A 21,712-nucleotide genomic window follows, 5' to 3' on the forward strand; every position below is an offset into this window, starting at 1 on the left:
GGATGTAGTGGGTGTATAAAAGTTAGGCTTCTTCCCAAGGGATGAACACTTCCACAGGCAGCCCCCTCCCAAATGTGTGTGATAGGAGCCTTAAAGTTGACTGTACCCCAAAGAGAGGGCCAGAGAACATGGCCAACCCCTTCCTCCCTGGCATCATTGTGCCGCCTCCTTCCCCTTCCTCAGACATTTGTGGTACCCTGTATGTGCATATGGGGACTTCTCCCACCACCCCACCCAATCCTTAGGATGACCCAGCTGGGCTGAGGCAGGAGGCCCCATACCCTAGGGCTCCCTGGGTTATGTAGGGAACCCTACTGCCTCCTGGACCCCCTGCAGGGCCCTGGACCACAACAGCCTGACCAGGTTCTAGTGTCCGGAGGAGTGTGGACTCTGTTAACAGTCTTTGTCTAGACTGAGGATAGGCTGGGGCTGGGGCAGGAGGTGGCCAGGCCTGGGACAGGTCAGGGATATGACCTGTAGGAGGCCAGCAAGGTGAGGCACATGGGCTTTCAAGATGTTTGGGTCTGGGTTCCCCTAAGCTGTGTGGCCTTGAGTAAGTGCCTTAGCTGCTCAGAGCCTCATTTTCTTCATCTGGGAAACAGGTGTGATCATATATGCCACGCAGAGGGCTGTGGTGAGGCACGGGGAGGTATAACCACTTGAAGCATCTGACTTTGGCACCAGACTATTTCACTGCCTGGTGAGGCCGGATGGGTGGGAGAGCAGGGAGCCAATGGAACTGTGCAGGTGCCAGAGCCTGAGAAGGCCAAGATTTTGGAGGGGAATCTGGTGCATGTGGTTGGGACTGGAGCTGGAGGACACACGAGGAGGTGATATTTGTGAAGCACCCAAGAGCCAGCAGCTAGCGGCCCAGAGCTCAGGGGCCTCTAGGGGGAGTCCATACAGCATCTACTCTTGCATTTGTTTAGTGCATTTCCTTACCTCCAGGATGTCCCCAGGGACCAAGTGGGCCCTGCAGTTAATTGTGTAGGCCTCACCTCTCATAGTTGTTCAGAATAAAAGTGACTGTCGTGGGCAGGCTGAGCTGGGCATTTTGCATCCCACAGCCCTCTGATGTAGTCTGTAGTTCTGGGTTTCTTCAAGGTCTGACCTCTAGCCTAGGGTTTAAATGGACCACACCCATTCCCTGAGCATCCTTGTGTGGGCTGGGTATGGGCTTAAAGGGGAGAAACTTCCTCTGCCCACCTTACCTCCAAGAAGCTCCCAGCAGGCGACTGGCTAAGCGCTCGGAGTTCTCTGCACAGACTCTTATTAAACCCTTCTCTGTGTGTCCATAGACTGTGAGCTTCCTGAGGGTGGGATCCATGACATCTCTCTGATCGCATGCCCAGCACAGAGTTAGCACTGGGTGGGGGTCATAGGGCTCCTGCTTTCCTATTTGACAGCTGGGCCAATTGACGCCCTGTGAGGACATTGCTCAGCCTTGTGAGGGGCAGAGCTAACCTGGCCCAGATGGGTGTGGGATCTTCTGCAGGCTTCCTTGGGACCTGCAGCTCCTAACTCACCTGGCAGGCAGTGTTCCCAGTGTCCAGCCTTGAGGCCCAGGCTCCTGAGACCTTGGGGAGTGAGGAGTTCTGGCATCAGAGGGTCAGAGGAGAGACCTTAATCTCTCCAAGCCTCAGTTTCTTTATCTGTAAAATGGGGATCCTGGTACCTCTTCCTGGTAGTGCTTGGCGGGTGTAGGATGGGTGGTTAAAAGAGATGTTCTTAGCTTCATGTCCAAAACTTTGTGAGAACTCCTTCTTAAGTGTTCGCCATCTTTATTATGACTATTGACACTGTTATTTTGTTATCATTACATTATTATTCACCCTCCCAGGGCCCCAGCAGCTGCGGTGGCTCTGGGCCTGGATGCAGAGCTCTGATCTACAATGAAGTTGCAGTTCCTAATTAGTCAGTGCCCCAAGGAGAGGGCCTGGGTTTTTATTTTTGCTGGAGGATCCCACCTGCCCAAGGCTTCCCCAGGCCCTATCATCAACTGGGCTAAGGCTGCAGCCCCCTCTCCAGCCTCAGGTAGGGGGCCTGGCTCCCAGCGAAAGCCTCCCCAAATTTCCCCTGCCACTCTCTCTGCCTCCCAGACCTCCAGGGCCATGAATCATTTATGAGGCAAAAATGAAACCAATTAAGAACAAACTTTGAAAGCCTCTAATTGCTGCGCCTGGTGGCACTGAGGAATGAGGGAAGCCAGGCCTGTTCGGTGCGGAATCTCCTCCGCCCGGGCCTTCCCAGGCCGCCTGTCCCACTGCGTCCCAGGGCGCCGCGGCCTCCCGGCTCCCCGCCGCCTCCCGGCCGCGGACGTGCCTGCGCGGCTCCAGCTTCTGCTTCTGCGTCTGCCGCCCCGGCGCCCGCCCGGGTCCCTGGCCGACTAATTAGGGCCGGCTCCCCTCCCCACGCCGCCCGCTCCAGGCCGGAGGTTATGGCTGCTGTTCCTGCCATCCTGGGGCCTGTGCCCCAGACCTGGCTGCCTTTCCCGTGGCGGGAGCCAGCCCTGCTGGCCTAGCTTAACCCAGACGAGCCCAGGGCACCCTGTCCCTGAACTAGGAGGCTGGGGCTCCCCGCGCCCCCGTCCTGGGGTCCCGGCATGGGTAGGCGCTGGGAGGTGCTGGGTCACCTGGCTTGAACAGTCCCGTTCAGTCTCCGGAGAGATCTGTGCGTCCCAGCGGGAGTGGAAGGGGCTGGGGGATGACTGATGAGATAGGGAAGCTGGAGGGATACCGGGGAAGGGATGGGGATGGGAATGGGGTTGAGTTCCTGAGCTGTTGCATTGGTGAAGCGGGACCCGACTCTTCTTCTCAGCGTTGCCACAAATACAATAAGCTTATACAGATTCCTTAGCCTCAGTTTCCCCATCTGTCCACTATCAGGACAGGCCAGTTTTCTCTTGAATTTGTAATTTGAGGAGCTGGGCTTTACATGTCCCCCGCCCGCCCTCTTGGGGGCTGCTGACGGGGTGGAGGTGGGGGTCTGGATTATGGACCTGGAAGGGCCTGCCAGGAGCCTTGGGCACTGGTGACCAACCTACTCACTGTGCTGAGGGCCAGGTAGGCCCTGGGCACTCAACGCACGTCGTTTGCTGAAACTGAATTTCTGTGCTTGTGTTTTTCCATAATTATATTAGCAGGTGGGATTTTTCCTCAGGGAAGCGGTGGGAGGGGGAGCGCCATGGCAGTGTCCCCACCCTCTCTGAGCGCGAGCTCACACTCGGCTCTGCCCGCCCGCCTGCCGTAATGATTTTTTAATTATGCAGCCAGTGCTCAGAATTGCTAATCCGCCTCCAGCCCAGTATCCCCTCTAGCAGCTCATACCCAAAGCCCCTCACTGGTGTCCCCAGAGTGGTGGTGTCCAAGCCCGAGCCCATCACTGTGCCCGGGAGCACCACCATGGTGTGAGAAAGGGGAGGCCCGGGCAGGCCACAGGGCCACCTCTCCTCCATCTGCAAGTGACAGAACTTGCTGGTGCGGGGCGCCTGTGGCTTTCTTCACACCCTGCCACCCCTGGCCCCAGCGTGGCTCGCTCCCACCAGCACAGCTGTGGCTCTGGAAGGGCACAGGGGAGTGATCAGTGACCCCAAGGACACGTGCACCCAAGTACGAGCTTCGTCTCCGTCACACCCACACTCACACTTGGCTTCTCTTGCACACACACCCTCAGCCTCGTAGCTATACAAGCACAGTAGCATGCTCTGTGTGTCTCTCACACACATAGCCGCACCTGAGGGCCGGGGTGCCCCCAGGAGACCCCAGTTGCAGCCTCCCGTGCCCTGCAGCGGCCCCGCCCCCACTCTCTTGCCTCCATACCCCCACTCCACCCCCCTGCCTGACTGGGTTGCACCCTGAGGTCTCCCTGCTCCCACCTGGTGGGGCGGCTGCCTGTGGCTGGGGCCTGCCTGAACCTCCGTCGGCCCAGCCTGGGGGAGGTGGCGGGTTGGGGGGGCTGTTCGGCAGCACTGTGGCGGCGGCTCCTCTCCAGGCGCCCAGCTGTGGCATCTGTCAAGGTCAGATAGCGACTCCGGAACCAGCCGGCTCGGCCCCATGGCCCCTCTCGCCTCATTATTTTTGTGTTCCGGGGCTGCAGCGCCACCTCCCTCCCTCCTCCTCATCCTCCTGCCTCTTGCCTGCCTCCCCCATGCCTCTGCAGGGAGGGCCTGCGGTCTGGGGGCTTTTGTTTTCCAGTTTTTTCCACGCTCAGGCCAGGCAGATGCTGGGCAGAGCTGTCAGGTCTTGAACGGCAGACAAGGCAGGTGCCTCCCTCGGGGCTGGGACAGGTTCTTGGCCAGTGGAACCCTGGGTTGGTTTTTCAGGGGGACAAACTGAACCTGGGCAGAGCCCAGCCTCCACCACAGCCCAGGCGTACCTGTGGGCAACTTCCTGTTTCCACAGGGGCCCCAGCACCTGGCGTCAGTTCCTGTCTGCACCATCGCCACGCCAGGTGGGCCCCAGACTCACATCCCAGAACCCTTCAGAGGCCCTGAGACAACTCACAGTGAGCACATGCACGCCTGCACGCACGCGAACACGCTCACAGGCCAGAAGAACCCACAAACATCCAGCCACCACGTAAACCACTCTACTTGGACATAAGCACACTCGGTCATACGCGTACATCCACAGATGCAGATAGCCACATTCCACTCGTACACACAGGGGAGTCACACAAAGACCTCCACCTCCGCTGGTATCTAAGCCCGATGTGTACATCAGTGCTGAAACCCACAGAGTGACAGCTGAGACTGTACACACACGCACACACTCTTGTGCATGTAGCGTGCACAGGTTTCTGACACACCTCCCAGTTGGACACACACAGATATACTTGTCCCTAGGGCTGCTTTCACCATACACACTCCAATCCAAGTGTGCTCCTTGGGGCCCGGTGTTCCTTGAGCAGTTACAACACCCAAGGAGCTTTTGTCCCCTGAGATGCTGAAGTGAGCTTGAGGCTTCCCCTCTGATGCACCCTTTGTGTCCAGGGAGCCCCTGGAAAGTAGGAAATGGTGGTTGACAGATGGGCCACCCTACCCACCTGGCCGGCCTCCATGGATGTCCACCATCTTGGGCACAAGAGCACTGAGATGGAGTGGAATGGGAGGGTTCTGGGTGGGTCAGGGTGGGCTTGGTGGCACTGGCTGGGAGAGCGGGCTCAGGGGAGTCTCCCAGGCTCTGTCTCTGGGTCCCTCTGCCCATCTCCAGCCCCCAATTAGGGTGTGTAAGTGTTGGGGGAATGAGATGTGGACAGACTAAAGGCCCCCCGGGGTCTCTGGGGTAGCCCTGGCCGTCACTCACTTCCTCCTCCAGCTGCAGACTGCTGTGACCGCCCCTGAGAGGGGGAGGTAGCTGGAGGTTTAGCAGTGGTGGGGGCCCCCACCCCCCAGGAAACTCAAAACCCTGGGCCAGCCGCGGGTGGCGGGTTGGGGCCGGCACAAAGAGGGCCTCTGTGCAGGCCGGCTGGGCTGCCCGCAGGATTCTGGGGGAGGAGCAGGAGCCGGTTTCCGTCCCATTCTGCTTCCTGCGGAGGCCGCCGGAATGCCCGGAGCTCTGGCCCAGCCTGGCCCGTCCGGCCCACCCGCAGCCCCTTCCCCTGTCTTCCTGGGCCCTAGGGTACAGCTGCAGACTTCTCTGCAACAGCATCCCGACGTGTTTTGCCTGGAGCCTGAGAACCACCCCCCCAGGACCCTTGAGAAACCTAGAGGGTTCCCCTAGGCTGAGAGCTGAACTGGACCTCACCCTCCAGCCAAACGTGCCTCAGAGCCCTTGGCCGGTGTTGGAGAGCCAGGCCTGGAGTCTTGGTTTCAAATCCTGGCTCTGCCGTTTATTGACCTTGTTGTGACCTTAGGCAGGTGAGCCTCATCTGTAAATGGGGCTAATACTAGTTAGCAAGTTACAGAGAGAATTCAGTGAGAAAATGCATGTGAAATGCTTAGCACAATACCTGGCAGAGGGTGAGTGCTCATTATTAGGGCACTCTGGGAAGATCGGAGAGGGAGGGGTCTGAATGCTCACCCCAGTAACCCTCACACCATCTGCGGCTTGGTCCCAACCCTCTGGCCTGCTCAAAACCCTTCTCTCCAGGCCTCAGTTTCCCCATCTGAAAATCACATCAAGAGCCAGTTCTGGCCTCTGGGATGGGGGCAGGGGGGTGTTCACTCTCTGGAGACTTTTCTGTATCTCTCCACCTCCTTCCACATGGGCCCTTCTGGGCTCATGGCTCCTGCAGTTTGGGGTGAGGAGCAAGAACCATTCTTCTCCATTTTACAGATGGAAACTGAGGCTCAGTGTGGGGCAGCGTGTCAAAGTCAACAGGAAGGGACAGGATGGAGCCACAAACCTGGGCCTGCAGACTCAGTCCCCTGGCCAGTCCTATGGATATGTGCCCTGTCCCCACCAATTCCTTGGCCCACATGTCTCTGAGCTGGCTTTCCCTGGCTTGTCCTGTGGTGAGGCCCACTGGGAGGGAGGTCCTAAGTAAGTGTGTGGGCCCTGATCCCAGGCTGGTGTCAGCTCAGACATCTCCACTTTAGGAAACCTTAGTCTAAGATCCAGGAGCTCCCAAACAGGGAGGCCATCATTTTCTCCAGATCATAATTGCTTATCAAACTGCCTGTTCTAAATGGGGCAATCATAGTACTTCCTTCAGCAGGTGGGTATGAGGATTCGATGAGACAAGCCATGTCCATTGTCTGGCACATAGGAAGGTCTCCATACACATAAGCTCTTATCCTCATGATGCCATGTTACAGATGGGGAAACTGGCTCAGAGGCCATATGCCACGGTCACACAGCAAGGAGGGCCCTCCAGGTCCTTTGACTCTTCCAGAGAAGGAACCTGGCCCAAAGGAGGTACCTGTTGAGGCGGGCCTTGTCTTTATCAGTGGTGTCCCAGGACCCTTGTCTCGTTCCCCAGAGCCCCACATCAGGGAATACCTCCTGCCCGGGACCTCAGTGTTTTTTTGTCCATGAAATGGGTTGATCCCCTCCTCCAGCTCCTTTTGGGAGCTCTGTAAGGGCAAACAGAGCCCCCTATACTCCTGGGTTTTCTCAGCAGCATGTTTCAGTTCTCAGGCAAGGGGGTTGAGCCTGCCTTGAGAATAGGGGCATAAAAGGCCAGGGGGTATGGAGTCAGGGAAATAGGATTGCAGCCCTCACCCCCATTCTGTCCTTGGCAGTTGGTCTTGGGGTGTTAGTCTTAGGGAGGGCCTAGTGGTATTGAGGGCGTGTCCCACCCCAGGCCATCTGCTGGGTGCTAACAGTGGTCAATGTGTCCTTGTATGTGTGTGTCCATCCATAGCTGGATACGTGCCCTGTGCTCTCCAGCGGGGCCTGCATTTCTCCTGGCCTCCAAGACCAGTGTCCCCATGTGTGTCTCCCTGGGCCTGAGTAGGGCTTTTTTTTCCCTCTGGAAACTCCCCAGGCTGAATCATGGAAATCAGAGATGGAAACCCCACACACACACACCCAGTTGCTCAGCTCAGTTCAACCACCGTAGCCTGTGGTCTGCCCTCCCTGCCACCACTGGCCTGCCCACCATCAGTCAGTCTGTCCATCTTGCCTCCGTTGGAGACCAAGGACACCAGCCCATCAAGGTGGCTGGAGGGGCGTGAAGGGGTTGTAGCAGGGATGTCAGGAGTGGGCATGGAAGTGTGGGGAAGGGTGCGATGAGCCAGGGTGTGTGAGTCTGCAACCCGGGCCTACCTAGATGATGGAAGGCTCTGCTGGGCCAGTGCCTGGGGTCCTGAAGGCCCTGATGAAATGCCACCTCTTCCAGGAAGCCTTCCTTCAGCAGGCAGGACGGCTGGGAGGCTATTCCAGCCAGCAGAGGAGTAGGGGAGGGATGGTGCCTTGTGCAGACTCTGCCCTTGGTATTGGTGATAGTTGCACAACTCTGTAAATTTACTAAAAATCATTGAATTGTACACTTAGAAATGGGTGCATTTTATAGTAAGTAAAAACTGTACCTCAGCAAATCTGTTAAAAAAAATCCTGCCCTTGGGCTTCCCTGATGGCACAGTGGTTGAGAGTCCGCCTGCCGATGCAGGGGACACGGGTTCGTGCCCCGGTCCTGGAAGATCCCACATGCCGTGGGGCAGCTGGGCCCGTGAGCCATGGACGCTGAGCCTGCATGTCCGGAGCCTGTGCTCCGCAACGGGAGAGGCCACAACAGTGAGAGGCCCGCGTACCGCAAAAGAAAGAAAAAAAAAAATCCTGTCCTTGACCTCAAGCCCCACCCCGTTGGGACCCTGCCAACCTCATAGCCACACCTCGCACCCACTTCCCCATTTCTTAGGAACCCTTTCAGGTTCGTGTCTACTTTGGTAACCTCTCCTTATCCTTAACTCACAGGCTAAGCAGCCCCTTCCTCCAGAAAGGTCCCCTTGCCCCACTCAGTCCCCTTCCTGCTCTCTCTTTTCACATCAGTTCATGTGACCACCAGCCCAGCTCCTGTGTACCCCTCCAGAGCAGTGCCGGTCTGTATCCTGCACTGTCTCCCCAGGACCACAGGGCATGGGGCCGCTATCGGGTAGGTAGTGCAGGCTGTGTGCAACTGAACATCTAGAACATCTCACTGTGGCCACCTGTGTACATGTCTCCGTGCAGACAGCACCATCCCACCCCATAGTGCCCGCCTGTCCTGCCCCCCTCCCCCATTGCTGTGTGGCCTGAAGGGCTCAGGACAGAGCCCTGCTGGGGATGAATCCTGGCTCCCCTGGCACTGAGGGTGGAGTGAGAGCTCTGCCACCACCTCTGGTGACCTCATTGCCAGCTTGCATTATGATGTCACTGGCCCAGCCTTCCGGGTTCCTGCTTGAGTATCTCCAAGCCCCCCAGGTGGGGACACTCCCCTGGGGTCTGTAACAGCTTATCCATCCGACCATGTAAAGGCGACGGGCATGGTAACAACCCTGGGGGGGTGGGGGCAGCCTCGGGGTAGCTGGGTCACCTTTCCCTGGCAGAACAAAGGCAGTCACAGAGCAGGGTGACTAACACTTGGGCTTTGGGTTCAAGTTGTAGCCCTACTGGGTACTGGCTGTTTGACCTTGGCCTGACAGCTTGAACCTCCCTGAGCCTCAGTTTCCTCATCTCTGAAATTGGTTAATAGTTCCTTTTTCCCTGAGTACTGGGGAGGAGTCAAGGAGAGAGAGAAGACATGTAAAGCATGAGAGTACGGGGTCTGGGACACAGTAGGTGCTCAATAAATGCTAACGGATAGGGTCGGTTAGTTAAGGGAGCCTGAGAGTCGCTTGGTGAGAGCTGGTTAGGGAGGGACGGTGTCCCGTGTCTTTTGGGGCTGGCCAGGGCCTGGGGGTAGAGGCAGAGGTGGCTCCACTGTCAGGAGAGGGGGCCCAGCTTTGACTGTCCCTCACTTCCCAGCTCAGCCAAGTGAGCTCCAGCCCATAGGAGGTGGGGCCCACAGCCTGGCCTTGAGACCAGGAACCCACTGGCCCCCAGCCCTCCTTCCTTTCTCCTCCCAGGTTTTGGGCCAGAGTGGGCTGGGGCTCAAGACAAGCTGGGTCTCATCTGGCCTCCCCTGACCTCTGCCTCTGCCTGCCTCTCCTGTAGGCATGTCCACCTGCCTTCTCTTGGTCCCCAGGTCCTTGCATCTGGGACTGTCTCCTCAGGGCTCTGTTTCCATGTCTCTTACATCCTCTAGTCTCTGAGCTGGGCCAGGCACCCTGCGTCTCTAAGCCCAGTTGCCTCAGTCTGTGTTCCCTATGATGCTCTGTCCTCTAACCTTGACCCTTTGCCCCGTCCTCTCTCAGTCCCTTTGTCTGACCCACCCCTCGAGTTCTCTTGTCTCATGATCCTCTGTCCCCACCACCTGTCTCTATTCTTCTGGCCCCATGTCCCCCTCTGCCCCCCAGCGCTCTATGCCTGGGTTCCCCCCCTCACCCCCGCCCCCTGGGCTCTGTCCCCGCCCGTCAGCCCCTGGTCCCAGCTCCCGGCCGGCCCGGCTCCTGCATGGACAAAGGGGTCCTTTGTGGGCTGACCGCGGCTGGCGGGGCGGCGGGGCGCTGGCTCCGCATTACTGATGAAACGGAGCCCTTTGTTGTCCCTCCTCAGGCGCAGTATTTCTTTTTGGGGGCTGGATGCGTTCCTGGCAGGGCCGATGATGGATGCGCCCGCCGCCGCCCGCCTGCCCGCCAGCTTTCCCTCCCGCTCATTCCCGCTCCGCTTCAACGCAGCCCCAGCTCCTCCCCTGCCGCCTGGGCACTGCCAGGCCCTTCCCGGCCTGGGAGGGGGCTGCTGTGTGCCCTGCAGTAGAGGCCGGGGCCTGGGAGAAGGTCTTCTCTTATGTCCTCCCCTTCCATGAGTAGGGCACGTGAGCCCTGTGGTCAGTGGTCCACTGGGACCAGGGCATCAGCTTTTCCCAGGGTCTGAAGGAGATGAGCCGGGTACAGGGACAGATCTGGAACAGGCTTGGTTGGGGACCAGGCTTTGGGGACTAGACGTTGGTATCTGTCCACTCTGGGGTTTGAGTTGCCCTGTGTGCCAGCCCCCTCGTGTACCCTCCACCTTCACTTTCTGAGGCTGACAAACCAGTGTTCTGCCTGCAGCACCTGTTCAATGACATATCACATCCTCTGGGCCCGAAGTCAGCATGTCCCAGGACCTGGGTGGGGGGGGGGGGGGGGGGGGGGCTGGGGGGAATTGTCCCTGAGGAGGGACAGAAAAATGAAAGATTAGAGAGATTCAAAGAGGAGGCCAGAGATGAACAGAACATGAGATTAGGTCCCCACCAAGAGAGACTCGGGATGGACACAGAAGCAGAGAGACTTAGCCAGAGTGCCAGCCCTGAAAGCAGTCTGTGTCAGAGGGAGCTGACTTCTAATTGACCTGCCCGCCCCATACGCAAAGCCAGATCCTGGAGCTGGGAGGAGGGAGGGAGTAGAGCAAGAGCAGCGTTAATGCAGCTATCGATTTCTGCCACCAGCCAGCAGGCCGCAGAGGCGGGGGACACACAGAGGGGCTAGGGCGCAGACTGCTTCCCTCCCCACATCTCCAGCCCACGGGCATCAGCCTTCTTCTGTTTTCTCCCCTCAGCCTGTGTCTGGGGCTCCTGGGGCTATGGTCCAGGGCAGAGCAGCTGAGCTCGATGGGCAAGGGCTAGGTGACTTGGCATGACAGTCTCTGGCCCTGATCTCACTGGCCCTTGTCCCCAACACCTAGCCAGGGTCACTGATGCCTGGAGGAGTACTGATCTCTGAGGACAGGGGCCCAACAGCCAACCTGGGCTTGGGCCTTAGGAGGTAGAAGGGAGCACAGCAATCCTGGGGCATGTGTGACCCCCTTCCTCTTACTACGATCTGACCTCTGTGACACCCCCAGCCCAGTCTGGACACCCTGCCTGACCCTCCTGGGTTTGTCCTGCCAGCTGGCCCAGCTCTTCCTCACCACCCACCCGCCTTCACTAGGAAGGAGCTTAGGTGGGCCCGTGCCTGCTGGGGAGAGGCAGGGAGTGGCCGGCTGGCTGCTGAGGTCTGCTGTTCACCTCACCCTGGAGACAGAGCTTTTCCCTCGCCTGCACTCACTCCTCCTCGTGGCCACTCTTAGCAGTCCTGGACCAGGGGCCCTGCCTGCTCGGGGCCTCGATTTCCCCTTCTGTAAGTGTACAGGGTTGGACTAGATGACCTCCCGGGCCAGGCTGAGTCCTGTGACTGGGGGATGGTGGGGTTGCCTGGGGACAAAGATGCAGTGTGTGCCGCCCCTAAGCCCAGGGCCGGACAGGCCCAGCCAGATGTGCGCCTCCCCCTTGAGTAGCCAGCTGCTCGGGGCTGGGCCCTGTCCTCCCACCCCTCTCCTGGGGGTTGCTGGGCCGTGGCAGGCAGACGCTAGAGAGCCAGGGCTGATGAGGAAACTACCACTCGGCTCCATCTGGAACAGTTCCTTCTAGAGCTCCTGGCCAAGGAGCCTGGCTGCTCACATGCCTTAGTCTTGGGGCCTGAGCAGAACAGGCTCTGTCCTGGGAAGGGGCACCTCAGACACGTGGACGTGGCTGAAGAACAGGCTCCATTCCCTAGAGGGTCACACCTACTCTCTGTCCCAGCTTGGCAGCAGCCAGAGGCCCCTCGGGCCCACAGTCCTCTCTGCTCTCACTGGGACCTCCATCCAGACCCATCTGGGAGCCAGGCTGGCACATAGCAGTGAGGCCTGAGTAGAGACAAGGGTCCTGAGGTTAGAGAGAGGGGGGGAAGCGTGTGTTGATGTGTGCACAAGCCCCCCACCCTCCACCCCCCTGCCCTTGCGGGAGAAGGCTTGTCCTCTGGTACACTGCTGCCTGCCCTCTAGCAGGAGGATACATGCTCCTTGAAATAAGGGTTCTGCTCTCTATTTGGCAAACTCTGTTAAACAAAGTCAGTTTTCTTTACCTGCAGAACTTGCCAGGGCCTTGAGATAATTAATGTGTATTAGGAATCTCTAATGAGCATCCATGGGCAGCTTCCCATACCTTTTGGTCTACATCTCCAAGCTGTTCAGAGACTGTGCCCACCCCTCTTCTCCATAGTTGGGTCAGTGAAAGATGAGGAAGCAGAGGGTAACCTCTGAGGTTAATAAAGTTCTCCCGCTCCCTCCTACCCCCAGGACAGGAAGGACTGCCTGCCTCCATCGGGTCTTCCCAGACCCTGGCAGGGCAGAGGGAGACCCAGCTGAGCCTCCACCGTGCTACTTGGTGGCTGTGTATCCGTGGGCTAGTCAGTTCTTCTCCCAAACCTTGTCTTCCTCACCTATGAAACAGGATATCACTAGCCACTACTTGTGGGTTTCTCGTGAGTCTTAACTGAGGTAGTACAAATTAGAAATTCCTAACTGTGGCTGGAACTTAATGAGCGCCTAGCCCGGCTGTGGTGGTTACAGTGGCGATACAGCTGGTGGTGGAGGAGGCCCTGACCCTGTGTCCTCTTGTGCCGACAGAGTGAAGACACTTGCACGTGGACGCCTGACCATGTGCCTGCGCTGAGCAGCAGAGCCCACCAGGCATCTCTGTCGTGGGCAGCAGGACTCCGGTGCTCATCTGTGGACTCCCCGCAGTTGGCAGGTTCCCCCACCAGCGGGGTCTGGGCCTCGGCCCCACCATGTCGAGCCTCGGCAGCGGCCCCCAGGACAGCGGCGGTAGCAGCAGCGGCAGCAACGCCAATGGCAGCAGTGGCAGCGGCCCAAAGGCGGGAGTGGCAGACAAGAGTGCGGCGGCGGCGGCGGCGCCAGCCTCGGTGGCGGATGACGCACCACCCCCTGAGCGCCGGAACAAGAGCGGCATCATCAGTGAACCCCTCAACAAGAGCCTGCGCCGCTCCCGCCCTCTCTCCCACTACTCTTCCTTTGGGGGCAGCGGTGGCAGTGGCGGTGGCAGCATGATGGGCGGGGAGTCTGCCGAAAAGGCTGCCGCGGCCACAGCCGCTGCCTCCCTGTTGGCCAATGGGCACGACCTGGCGGCGGCCATGGCTGTGGACAAAAGCAACCCTACCTCAAAGCACAAAAGTGGTGCTGTGGCCAGCCTGCTGAGCAAGGCAGAGCGGGCCACGGAGCTGGCAGCCGAGGGACAGCTGACGCTGCAGCAGTTCGCGCAGTCCACGGAGATGCTGAAGCGCGTGGTGCAGGAGCACCTACCGCTGATGAGCGAGGCGGGCGCTGGCCTGCCCGACATGGAGGCCGTGGCGGGCGCCGAAGCCCTCAATGGCCAGTCCGACTTCCCCTACCTGGGCGCCTTTCCCATCAACCCGGGCCTCTTCATCATGACCCCGGCGGGCGTGTTCCTGGCTGAGAGCGCGCTGCACATGGCCGGCCTGGCCGAGTACCCCATGCAGGGAGAGCTGGCCTCCGCCATCAGCTCGGGCAAGAAGAAGCGGAAACGCTGCGGCATGTGTGCGCCCTGCCGGCGGCGCATCAACTGTGAGCAGTGCAGCAGTTGTAGGAACCGAAAGACTGGCCATCAGATTTGCAAATTCAGAAAATGTGAGGAACTCAAAAAGAAGCCTTCCGCTGCTCTGGAGGTAACGGCGCCTTAGAGGGAGGTGTGTGGGCTCTTGGGTCTGTCTGGCAGTCCAAACCCACCCCCGCCCCCCATCCCCACCTTTCCTGCCTGGGCAAGTGTCTGGGGGATGCCCGGCCTGTCCTTGGGCTCTGGGGTCCTAGGCCAGGCTCCGAGACGGCAGTTCACTGCCCCAAGAGTCAGAGCCACATCCCGAGATGCCCTTAGGTTGTAGTCTGCAACCTAGGCAAGCATGTAATTCCAGTCAGGGACCTAGCAGAATCCCGCCAGGCCCCGGGATTCTGAACCCCTCCTGGAGTTCTGGGTCAGGTATTGAGATTCCCACACAGGTCTTAAGTCTCTGACTTTCAGACGTGTCGTAAAGCTTCCAGTCTGTGACCTAAGATTCTGGGACTCTCCCCTGCTCCATGTGAGGGGTTCTGTCCTGTAGACCCTCTGGCTTTGAGGGATAAGTCCTTCATTTGCCCCTTCAGAGAGCCCAGCCTTTCCCCCGAGGCCACCCAAGGATAGAGCAGCTCCAGTGCTGACTGCTGCGCTCTGAGGCCTGGAAGACCCTAGCGCTAGGTACCTAGCTGACCTATTTGGGGTGCCCGGAGGCCCCAAGTTCAGTCTGGCTGCATAGTTGATGGCCAGGGTTCCTATGGGCTTGGGGTTACAGGGTCGCTTGAGCCTGGGATGTGGGTAAAGCCTGTCCACTATGGGATTGGCTTTGAGAAAGCAGAAGGGTTCCCATGCTGCTTTCTCTCCACCCTCATGGCAGGGCCTGTCCCCATGCCCCCAGCCGTGAGAGCCTAGCTGTGGTGCCAGGCCTGGGTACAAAAGCATCTTTTCAGCCTGCTGTCCCTGCCCTGTCCCCGCCCCTCCACGAGTGGGTTTGACGCAAATGTCCAGAATGGTTGGAAAACAATAATGGCATCCCAGCCATGGCTATCCCCCCCAACTCACCCTAGCCCCAAACCTCATATCTGTTCTCCTGCCCAGAAAACACACCTGTAGGCACACAAAAGCACCCGCTCTCCTCTCATGTAGAGACAGACAGATACACACACACACACACACACACACACACACACACACACACACCCTGCCCTGTACACAGTCTTATTATAGATGCAGCCTTTTAATAAACACAGCAAGCATCCTTCCTTCTCAGCACAGCTCCAAACACACTACACACTGTAGCATAGCTCAAGGCACACATCCTTGTATGCGTCCAGTGCACACGCATACACACTCATTCGACAGAAACGTGAACACAGCTCCCAGATGCATCATGGCCACCTGCCGCTTGTAGCCTTTGGACCAGGGAAAGGGGGCTTGCTGTCTGGAAGGAGGGTTCCTGGGCACAGTGGCTCAGGAGGCCTCACGGTGCTCCAGGCTCTCCGGTGGTCCAGCGGGTCAGGCTTCTCTGGCCTGGCCAGGATGGCAGGAACTCCAAGGGGTGGCTGCTTTTACTCCATGCCCATTCCTCCGCCATGAGGCCATCCACAGGGGAACGTCTTTGCACCAGGCCCAGCCGGACCCTGACTGAACTCTCTCCTTGTTTTTGTCTCCCGCCCCCGCCAGAAGGTGATGCTTCCGACGGGAGCCGCCTTCCGGTGGTTTCAGTGACGGCGGCGGGAACCCAAAGCTGCCCTCTCCGTGCAATGTCACTGCTCGTGTGGTCTCCGGCAAGGGATTCGGGCGAAGACAAACGGATGCACCCGTCTTTAGAACCAAAAATATTCTCTCACAAATTTCATTCCTGTTTTTATATATATATTTTTTGTTGTCGTTTTAACATCTCCATGTCCCTAGTATAAAAAGAAAAAGAAAAGAAAAAAAATTAACTGCTTTTTCGGAAGAACAACAACAACAGCAAAAAGAGGTAAAGACGAATCTGTAAAGTACCGAGACTTCCTGGGCAAAGAATGGACAATCAGTTTCCTTCCTGTGTCGATGTCGATGTTGTCTGTGCAGGAGATGCAGTTTTTGTGTAGAGAATGTAAATTTTCTGTAACCTTTTGAAATCTAGTTACTAATAAGCACTACTGTAATTTAGCACAGTTTAACTCCACCCTCATTTAAACTTCCTTTGATTCTTTCCGACCATGAAATAGTGCATAGTTTGCCTGGAGAATCCACTCACGTTTATAAAGAGAATGTTGATGGCGCCGTGTCGAAGGCCCTCTGTATCCATCCACGCGCGCGGAGCTGCCGCAAGGAGCTCACAGAGCGGGAGGGAGCAGCCCACCCACCCCCCCGGGCCCAGGCCAGCCTCGCTGTACCCACGGTCCCCAGAATGGGACCCCCCCCCCCCAACCCTAACAGTGATGATTTTGCAAAAACAAAAGTTCTGTTCGTTTATCCATTGAGATCTGGGAAGCTCATGTCTCGATATTTCTGATCCTGGCTACTTCCCTTAGAGAAAATGAGCCCTTTTTTTCTGGCCTCACGGATGGCAACAGAAGAAAGGGCTTCTCTGCGTGGCCCCCTGCCGGTGGGGGTGGTGCCCAGGGGCCCCCTTGCCCATGGCCAGCTTCCTGCTGATGAACATGCTGTTTGTATTGTTTTAGGAAACCAGGCTGTTTTGTGAATAAAACGAATGCATGTTTGTGTCACGAAGCACCACTGGCTTCTTGCTCTCTGGTTTTGGGGCCTGGCTTGGGGGCTGTTGCTGGGCAGGGGTTGTCTGGGACTACCTTAGGAAGGAGGAAGGATGGCCCAGGGACATTTAGAGTGGGGATCTCTTGGGAAGTGAGGCCGTCTGGATCCAGAAGGGGGGCAGCCCTGGCTGACGGGATGGAAATGCTCTTCATCTGGAAGTGCCCGGTACTGGAGCACCTCACCTGCCTGATTGTACCCCCTACCTCAGGATCTGGACCTCCAGGGACCTTCACTTACCTGGGGCCACCTTCTCTGTTCACCTCAATGCATCAGGTGCGATCAGTGCAAAGTAGCCAGCAGTACTGGCTGGGGGTGGGCACCGAGCTGCCTGTTCAGGTTCTTATTTGTTCTTCCTTGCAGGGATCTAGTAAGGTGAATCCCCAGGGATCAGTTTTAGCCCAAGTTCATGGGGACCTGGCTATGCCTGGCACACACACACACACACAGTCATCCCCACGTACCCTCCCTTCAGGCCTGGACGTGTCCCTGGCTTTGGCTCTTGGCATCCACACACACACCCCACCCCCGCCGAAAGATTGTTGGCACAAGGTCGTCTGGGACCTCCAAGACAACATGTCTGGGGAAGTCACCACACAGCCGCGTGGTCTAGGCCAGGGCAACCTGAACAGGAAGGGGTGGTAGCTGCACGCCCCAGCCCTGGACATCACAGAGGCTGGATGTATGCAGGATGCGGCCTCTCATCCACTTGAGCAGGAGGCGTTCTCCCCACCCAGCTTCTCTGAGCCTGGCTGAGATGAAGCTAGACTTGAGGAAGGACTTCGTGACCATGTCGGGGCCTGGCTTCAGGTGGGTGAGGGCTTTCACGATGACGAAGGGGCAACTTCTAAAGCTGAGTGGGCGGTCAGGTGGGGGAAATGTCTCTGCCATTGTTCCTGGGAGGAAAGAAAGCAGCCATGTTGGGTGAGGGTTCTGACCCGCAACCCCTTCCCAGGTGTCACAAGCTCCCTTTGAGCACCAGGAGCTCAGCAGCCCGGCCTGGCACAGCAGGGGCAGGCGGGGGTGGTGGGAGGCAGCTTTCAACTTCATCTCTGCCTGGGAAAAATTCCCTTTCATGTGGCTGCCTGTGATCTCTCTGGGCAGCTCTGCCAAAGCGGGGGGCGGGGGGGGTGTCCAGCGGGGAGTAGGGGGAGGTGTTGCAGCCTGGGGCACCCTCACCCCCGCCAGCACAAGGCAAACTCCAGAACCTCTTAGGGGCAGGGAGGGTCCTCCTTGGAGGAGTTGGGGTGGGAAGCCTGGCCAGCAGGGGGCACCTGGGCAGGAGGCCCCTGCCTGCCCCCACCTGGCTGCTGGCAGCACACAGGCCGCAGATGGCCTGGGCCAGCCCTCATTGGCATGCCTACAGGTGTGGGGTGGACGGCTCCGGTGCCAGCCCCGAGGGGGGGATGCTGTGACTCAAGTCAGCCTGTACCCTTTGGTGTGCCAACCCACAGCCCGGCCATGGCTCCTGGGCTCACCCCCCCAACACAGAGAAGCCCTGAGCTTGAGGCCCCTCACCTCTTCCAGCTTTGGCCTCTTGTGCTGTGCTTTGTGGAAAGGGTAGGCCAGCCCCTCTGTCTGGAGGAGGCCCAGGTAGGGGTGGTGATAACTGAGGTTGAACACATGATGAGACCTCAGTTACCTCATCTGGGAAATGGGGACAGTGATATTCTCTCCCCTATAAAGTTGCCTGATGATGAAATGAGATCACTCTACGGAAGGGCCTGGTTCACTGGAAGCACTCGGTCAATGGCAGCTGGCGCTGCTATTTTAAAACTATTATTCACCAAAGTCTCACCAAGATGTCTCCCACCTTCCGCCCAGGGTGTGCATCCTCCCTGAAGCCCCAGCCACCCCATCTCTCCACAGAGTGGCCTAGCTGCTGCCCTAGCCCTGGGCCGGGCCCTGCTCTGGCATGTCTGTCTCTTACTGTTTCTTTCTTCTTCTTTTTAATTAATTAATTTATTTTTGGCTGCACTGCGCAGCTTGTGGGGATCTTAGTTCCCTGACCAGGGATCAATCCCAGGCCTCAGCAGTGAAAGCGCTGAGTCCTAACCACTGGAGCGCCAGGGAATTCCCTGTCTCTGCCTGTTTCTATCTGGCGCTCTGTCTTGACCGTCGCTGCTGGTCCTCGCCGACTCTCTCTTCTGTGTTTCGTCACCTTTCCATGTATCTCAGTCTCTGTGTACCTCACTATCTCCCTGTATCTCTCACCTCTGTGTCTTTCTGTGTCGGGCTCACCCCTGCTGCTCTCCCGTCTGACAGAGAAGTACTTGGAGGCGGGCTCCCCCGTGGAGCTGAATGTCCAGTTCCCCTCCCTGGGGAGCTGTAGCACAGCCCCTGCGCTACAGTTGGTGGCCGGGGCGTCTTCGCCTCAAGCTCCCCATCACCCGGCTTGGGCGGCTGGAGAGGCTGGGAGTGAGTGCACCTGGGGCTGTGGAGCTGGAGACAAGCCCGGCCTCCATGTAGCTTCGTGTGCCTCTGTGTAGGGGGCGGGGGGGAGATGCTTCAAGGCCCTGACAGCCACGTGAGGCCTTGTGCGGCAGCGTGTCTATGCGTGACACTGACGGACATTTTGAAAATGGGTCGGTGACAGTGTGTGGTAGACTGATGTGAGACCTCGTGCGGCCATGGGTTAGTATGTGATGTCAGCAGCCCCACACTTTGGGGTGTTCTGTGACATTGCATGTATAATCCTGTGACATTGTTCAATCCTGTAACAGACCCAGTATGATACCAGGTTGTACAGCTGAATGTGTGACACTGGATGTGTAACACTGGTGCTGTATGGCATGCATGACCCCGTGACAAGACACTGGTGGTCCTCTGTGGTTTATGATGTTGTGTCTGTGTGACCATCGTGGGTGTGGCCCTGGGACTGATATCAGGGGTTCTATGTGAGTGTGTGATGCCGGCTTGTGATCATGCTGTGACCTTGTGACACTGCCTGGGTGTGTGCTTATGACATTGTGTGTCAATGTGCACCTGTGATCCCCTCAGTGATGCTGACATTATGCACCGTGGTCTTTGTCTACAGCATTTCCTGGGTCTCTGCCCTGACAGCCATGCAACTCTGGGGACAGAATGAGGGCCCTGGCAGCCCCTCTTACCCCCAGCCTGGCCCTGAGGCCCAGTCTGGGTGGGGGAGCTGGCATGGGGGCAGCAGGCACGGTTCCCACGGCCACCACGGCCCCTCTCTCAGCCCCACCACCGCCGGCTTCAGCTCCGCAGAATATCCTGGCAACCCCAGCTTCTTTGTTCTCTGTGGCCGCCAAAGGCCTCTCCCCACCCCGGCCTGCCCAGCGCCTGCCAGGCGCCCCCTCCCCCCGAAAGCAGCAGGGTTTGGCCTGACCTAGTCCCTTGCTGCCCTTATCCCCCACTCGAACTGGGGCCCCTGTTTCATGCCCTGAACCTGACTCAGCACACCAGACTGGGCCTCTGGCCCTATGCTATGAGATTACTGTCATCGTGTTGTGCAGGAAGAAGGAAGAAGGACAGCTCCTGTAGTGTACTGGGTGATTGTGGGCCAGGAACTAGGCTCTCTGTTTGGGTACTTCTCCTTGGCCCAAGGCTAGTTGGAGGCTGTCTTCAGTCTGGCATGGTTTCAATTTGTTAAATAAATTTGCTTCTTTGATTCCAGGAAGTCATCAGTTTAGGGATTATTATCTATTTTACAGATGAGAAACTGAAGCCCAGAGAGAGTAGGGGACATGCCCAAGTCACAGAGCAAGATGGTAAGGGGAACTGATTAGAACTCGGGCTCCTGGCTGTCAGACCCCTGCACCAGGCTGCTTTGGGAGGACCAGTTGCCTCCATGGACAGGAAAGAGGGCAGAGCCTGGGAGTCTGAGTCTAGACACATTAGTCCTCCCCTCTTCTTGGTCACCATGTGTCAAAGCCACGTTCTGCATGTGTGTTTGTGTGTGTGTGTGTGTGTGTGTGTGTGTGTGTGTGCCCTTGTGGATGACCTTGGCCAAATGCCCTTGCCTCTGTTCCCAGGAAAAAAGGGCAACATAACCAGGGACCGTAGGGTGGGGCACTTGGCATGGTGCTTTGCAGAGCAACAAAGTCACCTCACAGTGCCAAAACCCACGGCACCTCCAATAAGGACATGGGGCTGCTGGCCCAGGGGGCAGATTCTGGCTTGGGGCCCCAGCCTCTATTCCCAGACTCAGCCCAGCTCTGTGCTGTCACAAAGCAGGAGGTGGTGATGGCCACATGGCTCTGCTGCATCCAAGGCCGCTTAGGCCTGACCTGATTGCAGCGCCAGCTCCCACTCCCTCCCAGGTACTGGAGATGGATGGATGGAGGTCACTGTGCACCCAGCCCTGGCTCCCCACTGCCCACCCGCGACCCTGTGCTGACAGGCGCTGCTGACGACAGCCAAGGTGGGGGAAGGACAGGCAGCCACCAGCATGTTAACAATACAGACCTCGGCCTAGGCGCCCTGCAGGCAGGTAATTAGCACAGAGAGGCCCAGCTGCCCCCCAAGCTCACACAGCCCCGCAGGGAGTCCTGTCCCGAGAGGTCCACATCTCTCCTGAGGGCCCCTTGAGGGCTGTTCCTGCCACACTGAGTGGAGAATGGCTGGGGAAGATAGAGGGGGTATGGGAGGGTCCCCCGAGGCCACCGACCCGGCTGCCAGAGTGGACACTTTCATCTCTCTTCGCCTGTCGACCTGCCATCCCTCAGCGGCATTAAATTCCCCTCCTGCCAGAGAACAAGGGCTGCCTCAGATTCCAGGCAGCAGGGCGTGAAGGTGGGGTGGGCCCAGGGGAGGAGAGCCAGGTCCTCCAGGGCTTCAGCCCTGGGCTGGGGGTGGAGCTTGGGCTGGGGGCTCTGGTGGCCAGCTACCCCAGCCGCCGTCCAGATGCAGGTCTGTTTCCTGCAGCCTTCTCCCTCTTGACTGATGCCTTCCTCCCCTTTCAGGTGCTACCTCCTCAGGAGCTTTCTTAACCCCTGCAGGACAGGTCTAGTGTCCCCGTGCCACCTCCATCACTGCTGATCACCCTGGCTGACATCGCCCGACTTCAGGGCTGCGGTCTGCAGCTCAGTGAGGACAGCACTGG

The 21,712-nt window shown here is 58.3% G+C and overlaps 1 protein-coding gene across 3 annotated transcripts in view; it reads left to right on the forward strand.

The window, feature by feature from the left end:
• Positions 1 to 16,608, forward strand: part of CXXC5 (CXXC finger protein 5) — a 34,234-nt gene extending 17,626 nt beyond the window's left edge. For all 3 annotated transcript variants that reach the window (XM_029217351.1, XM_029217353.1, XM_029217354.1), the window contains exons 2-3: positions 12,927 to 14,002; positions 15,568 to 16,608. In XM_029217351.1, the coding sequence (XP_029073184.1) occupies positions 13,088 to 14,002; positions 15,568 to 15,612 (960 nt within the window). In that variant the 5' untranslated portion in view covers positions 12,927 to 13,087 and the 3' untranslated portion in view covers positions 15,613 to 16,608. The remainder of the gene's footprint in view (positions 1 to 12,926; positions 14,003 to 15,567) is intronic.
• The last annotated feature ends 5,104 nt before the right edge of the window (positions 16,609 to 21,712 follow it).

Source organism: Monodon monoceros, unplaced genomic scaffold (assembly GCF_005190385.1).
Source record: "Monodon monoceros isolate NGI ecotype Baffin Bay Population unplaced genomic scaffold, NGI_Narwhal_1 Super_Scaffold_12, whole genome shotgun sequence".
NCBI lineage: Eukaryota > Metazoa > Chordata > Mammalia > Artiodactyla > Monodontidae > Monodon > Monodon monoceros.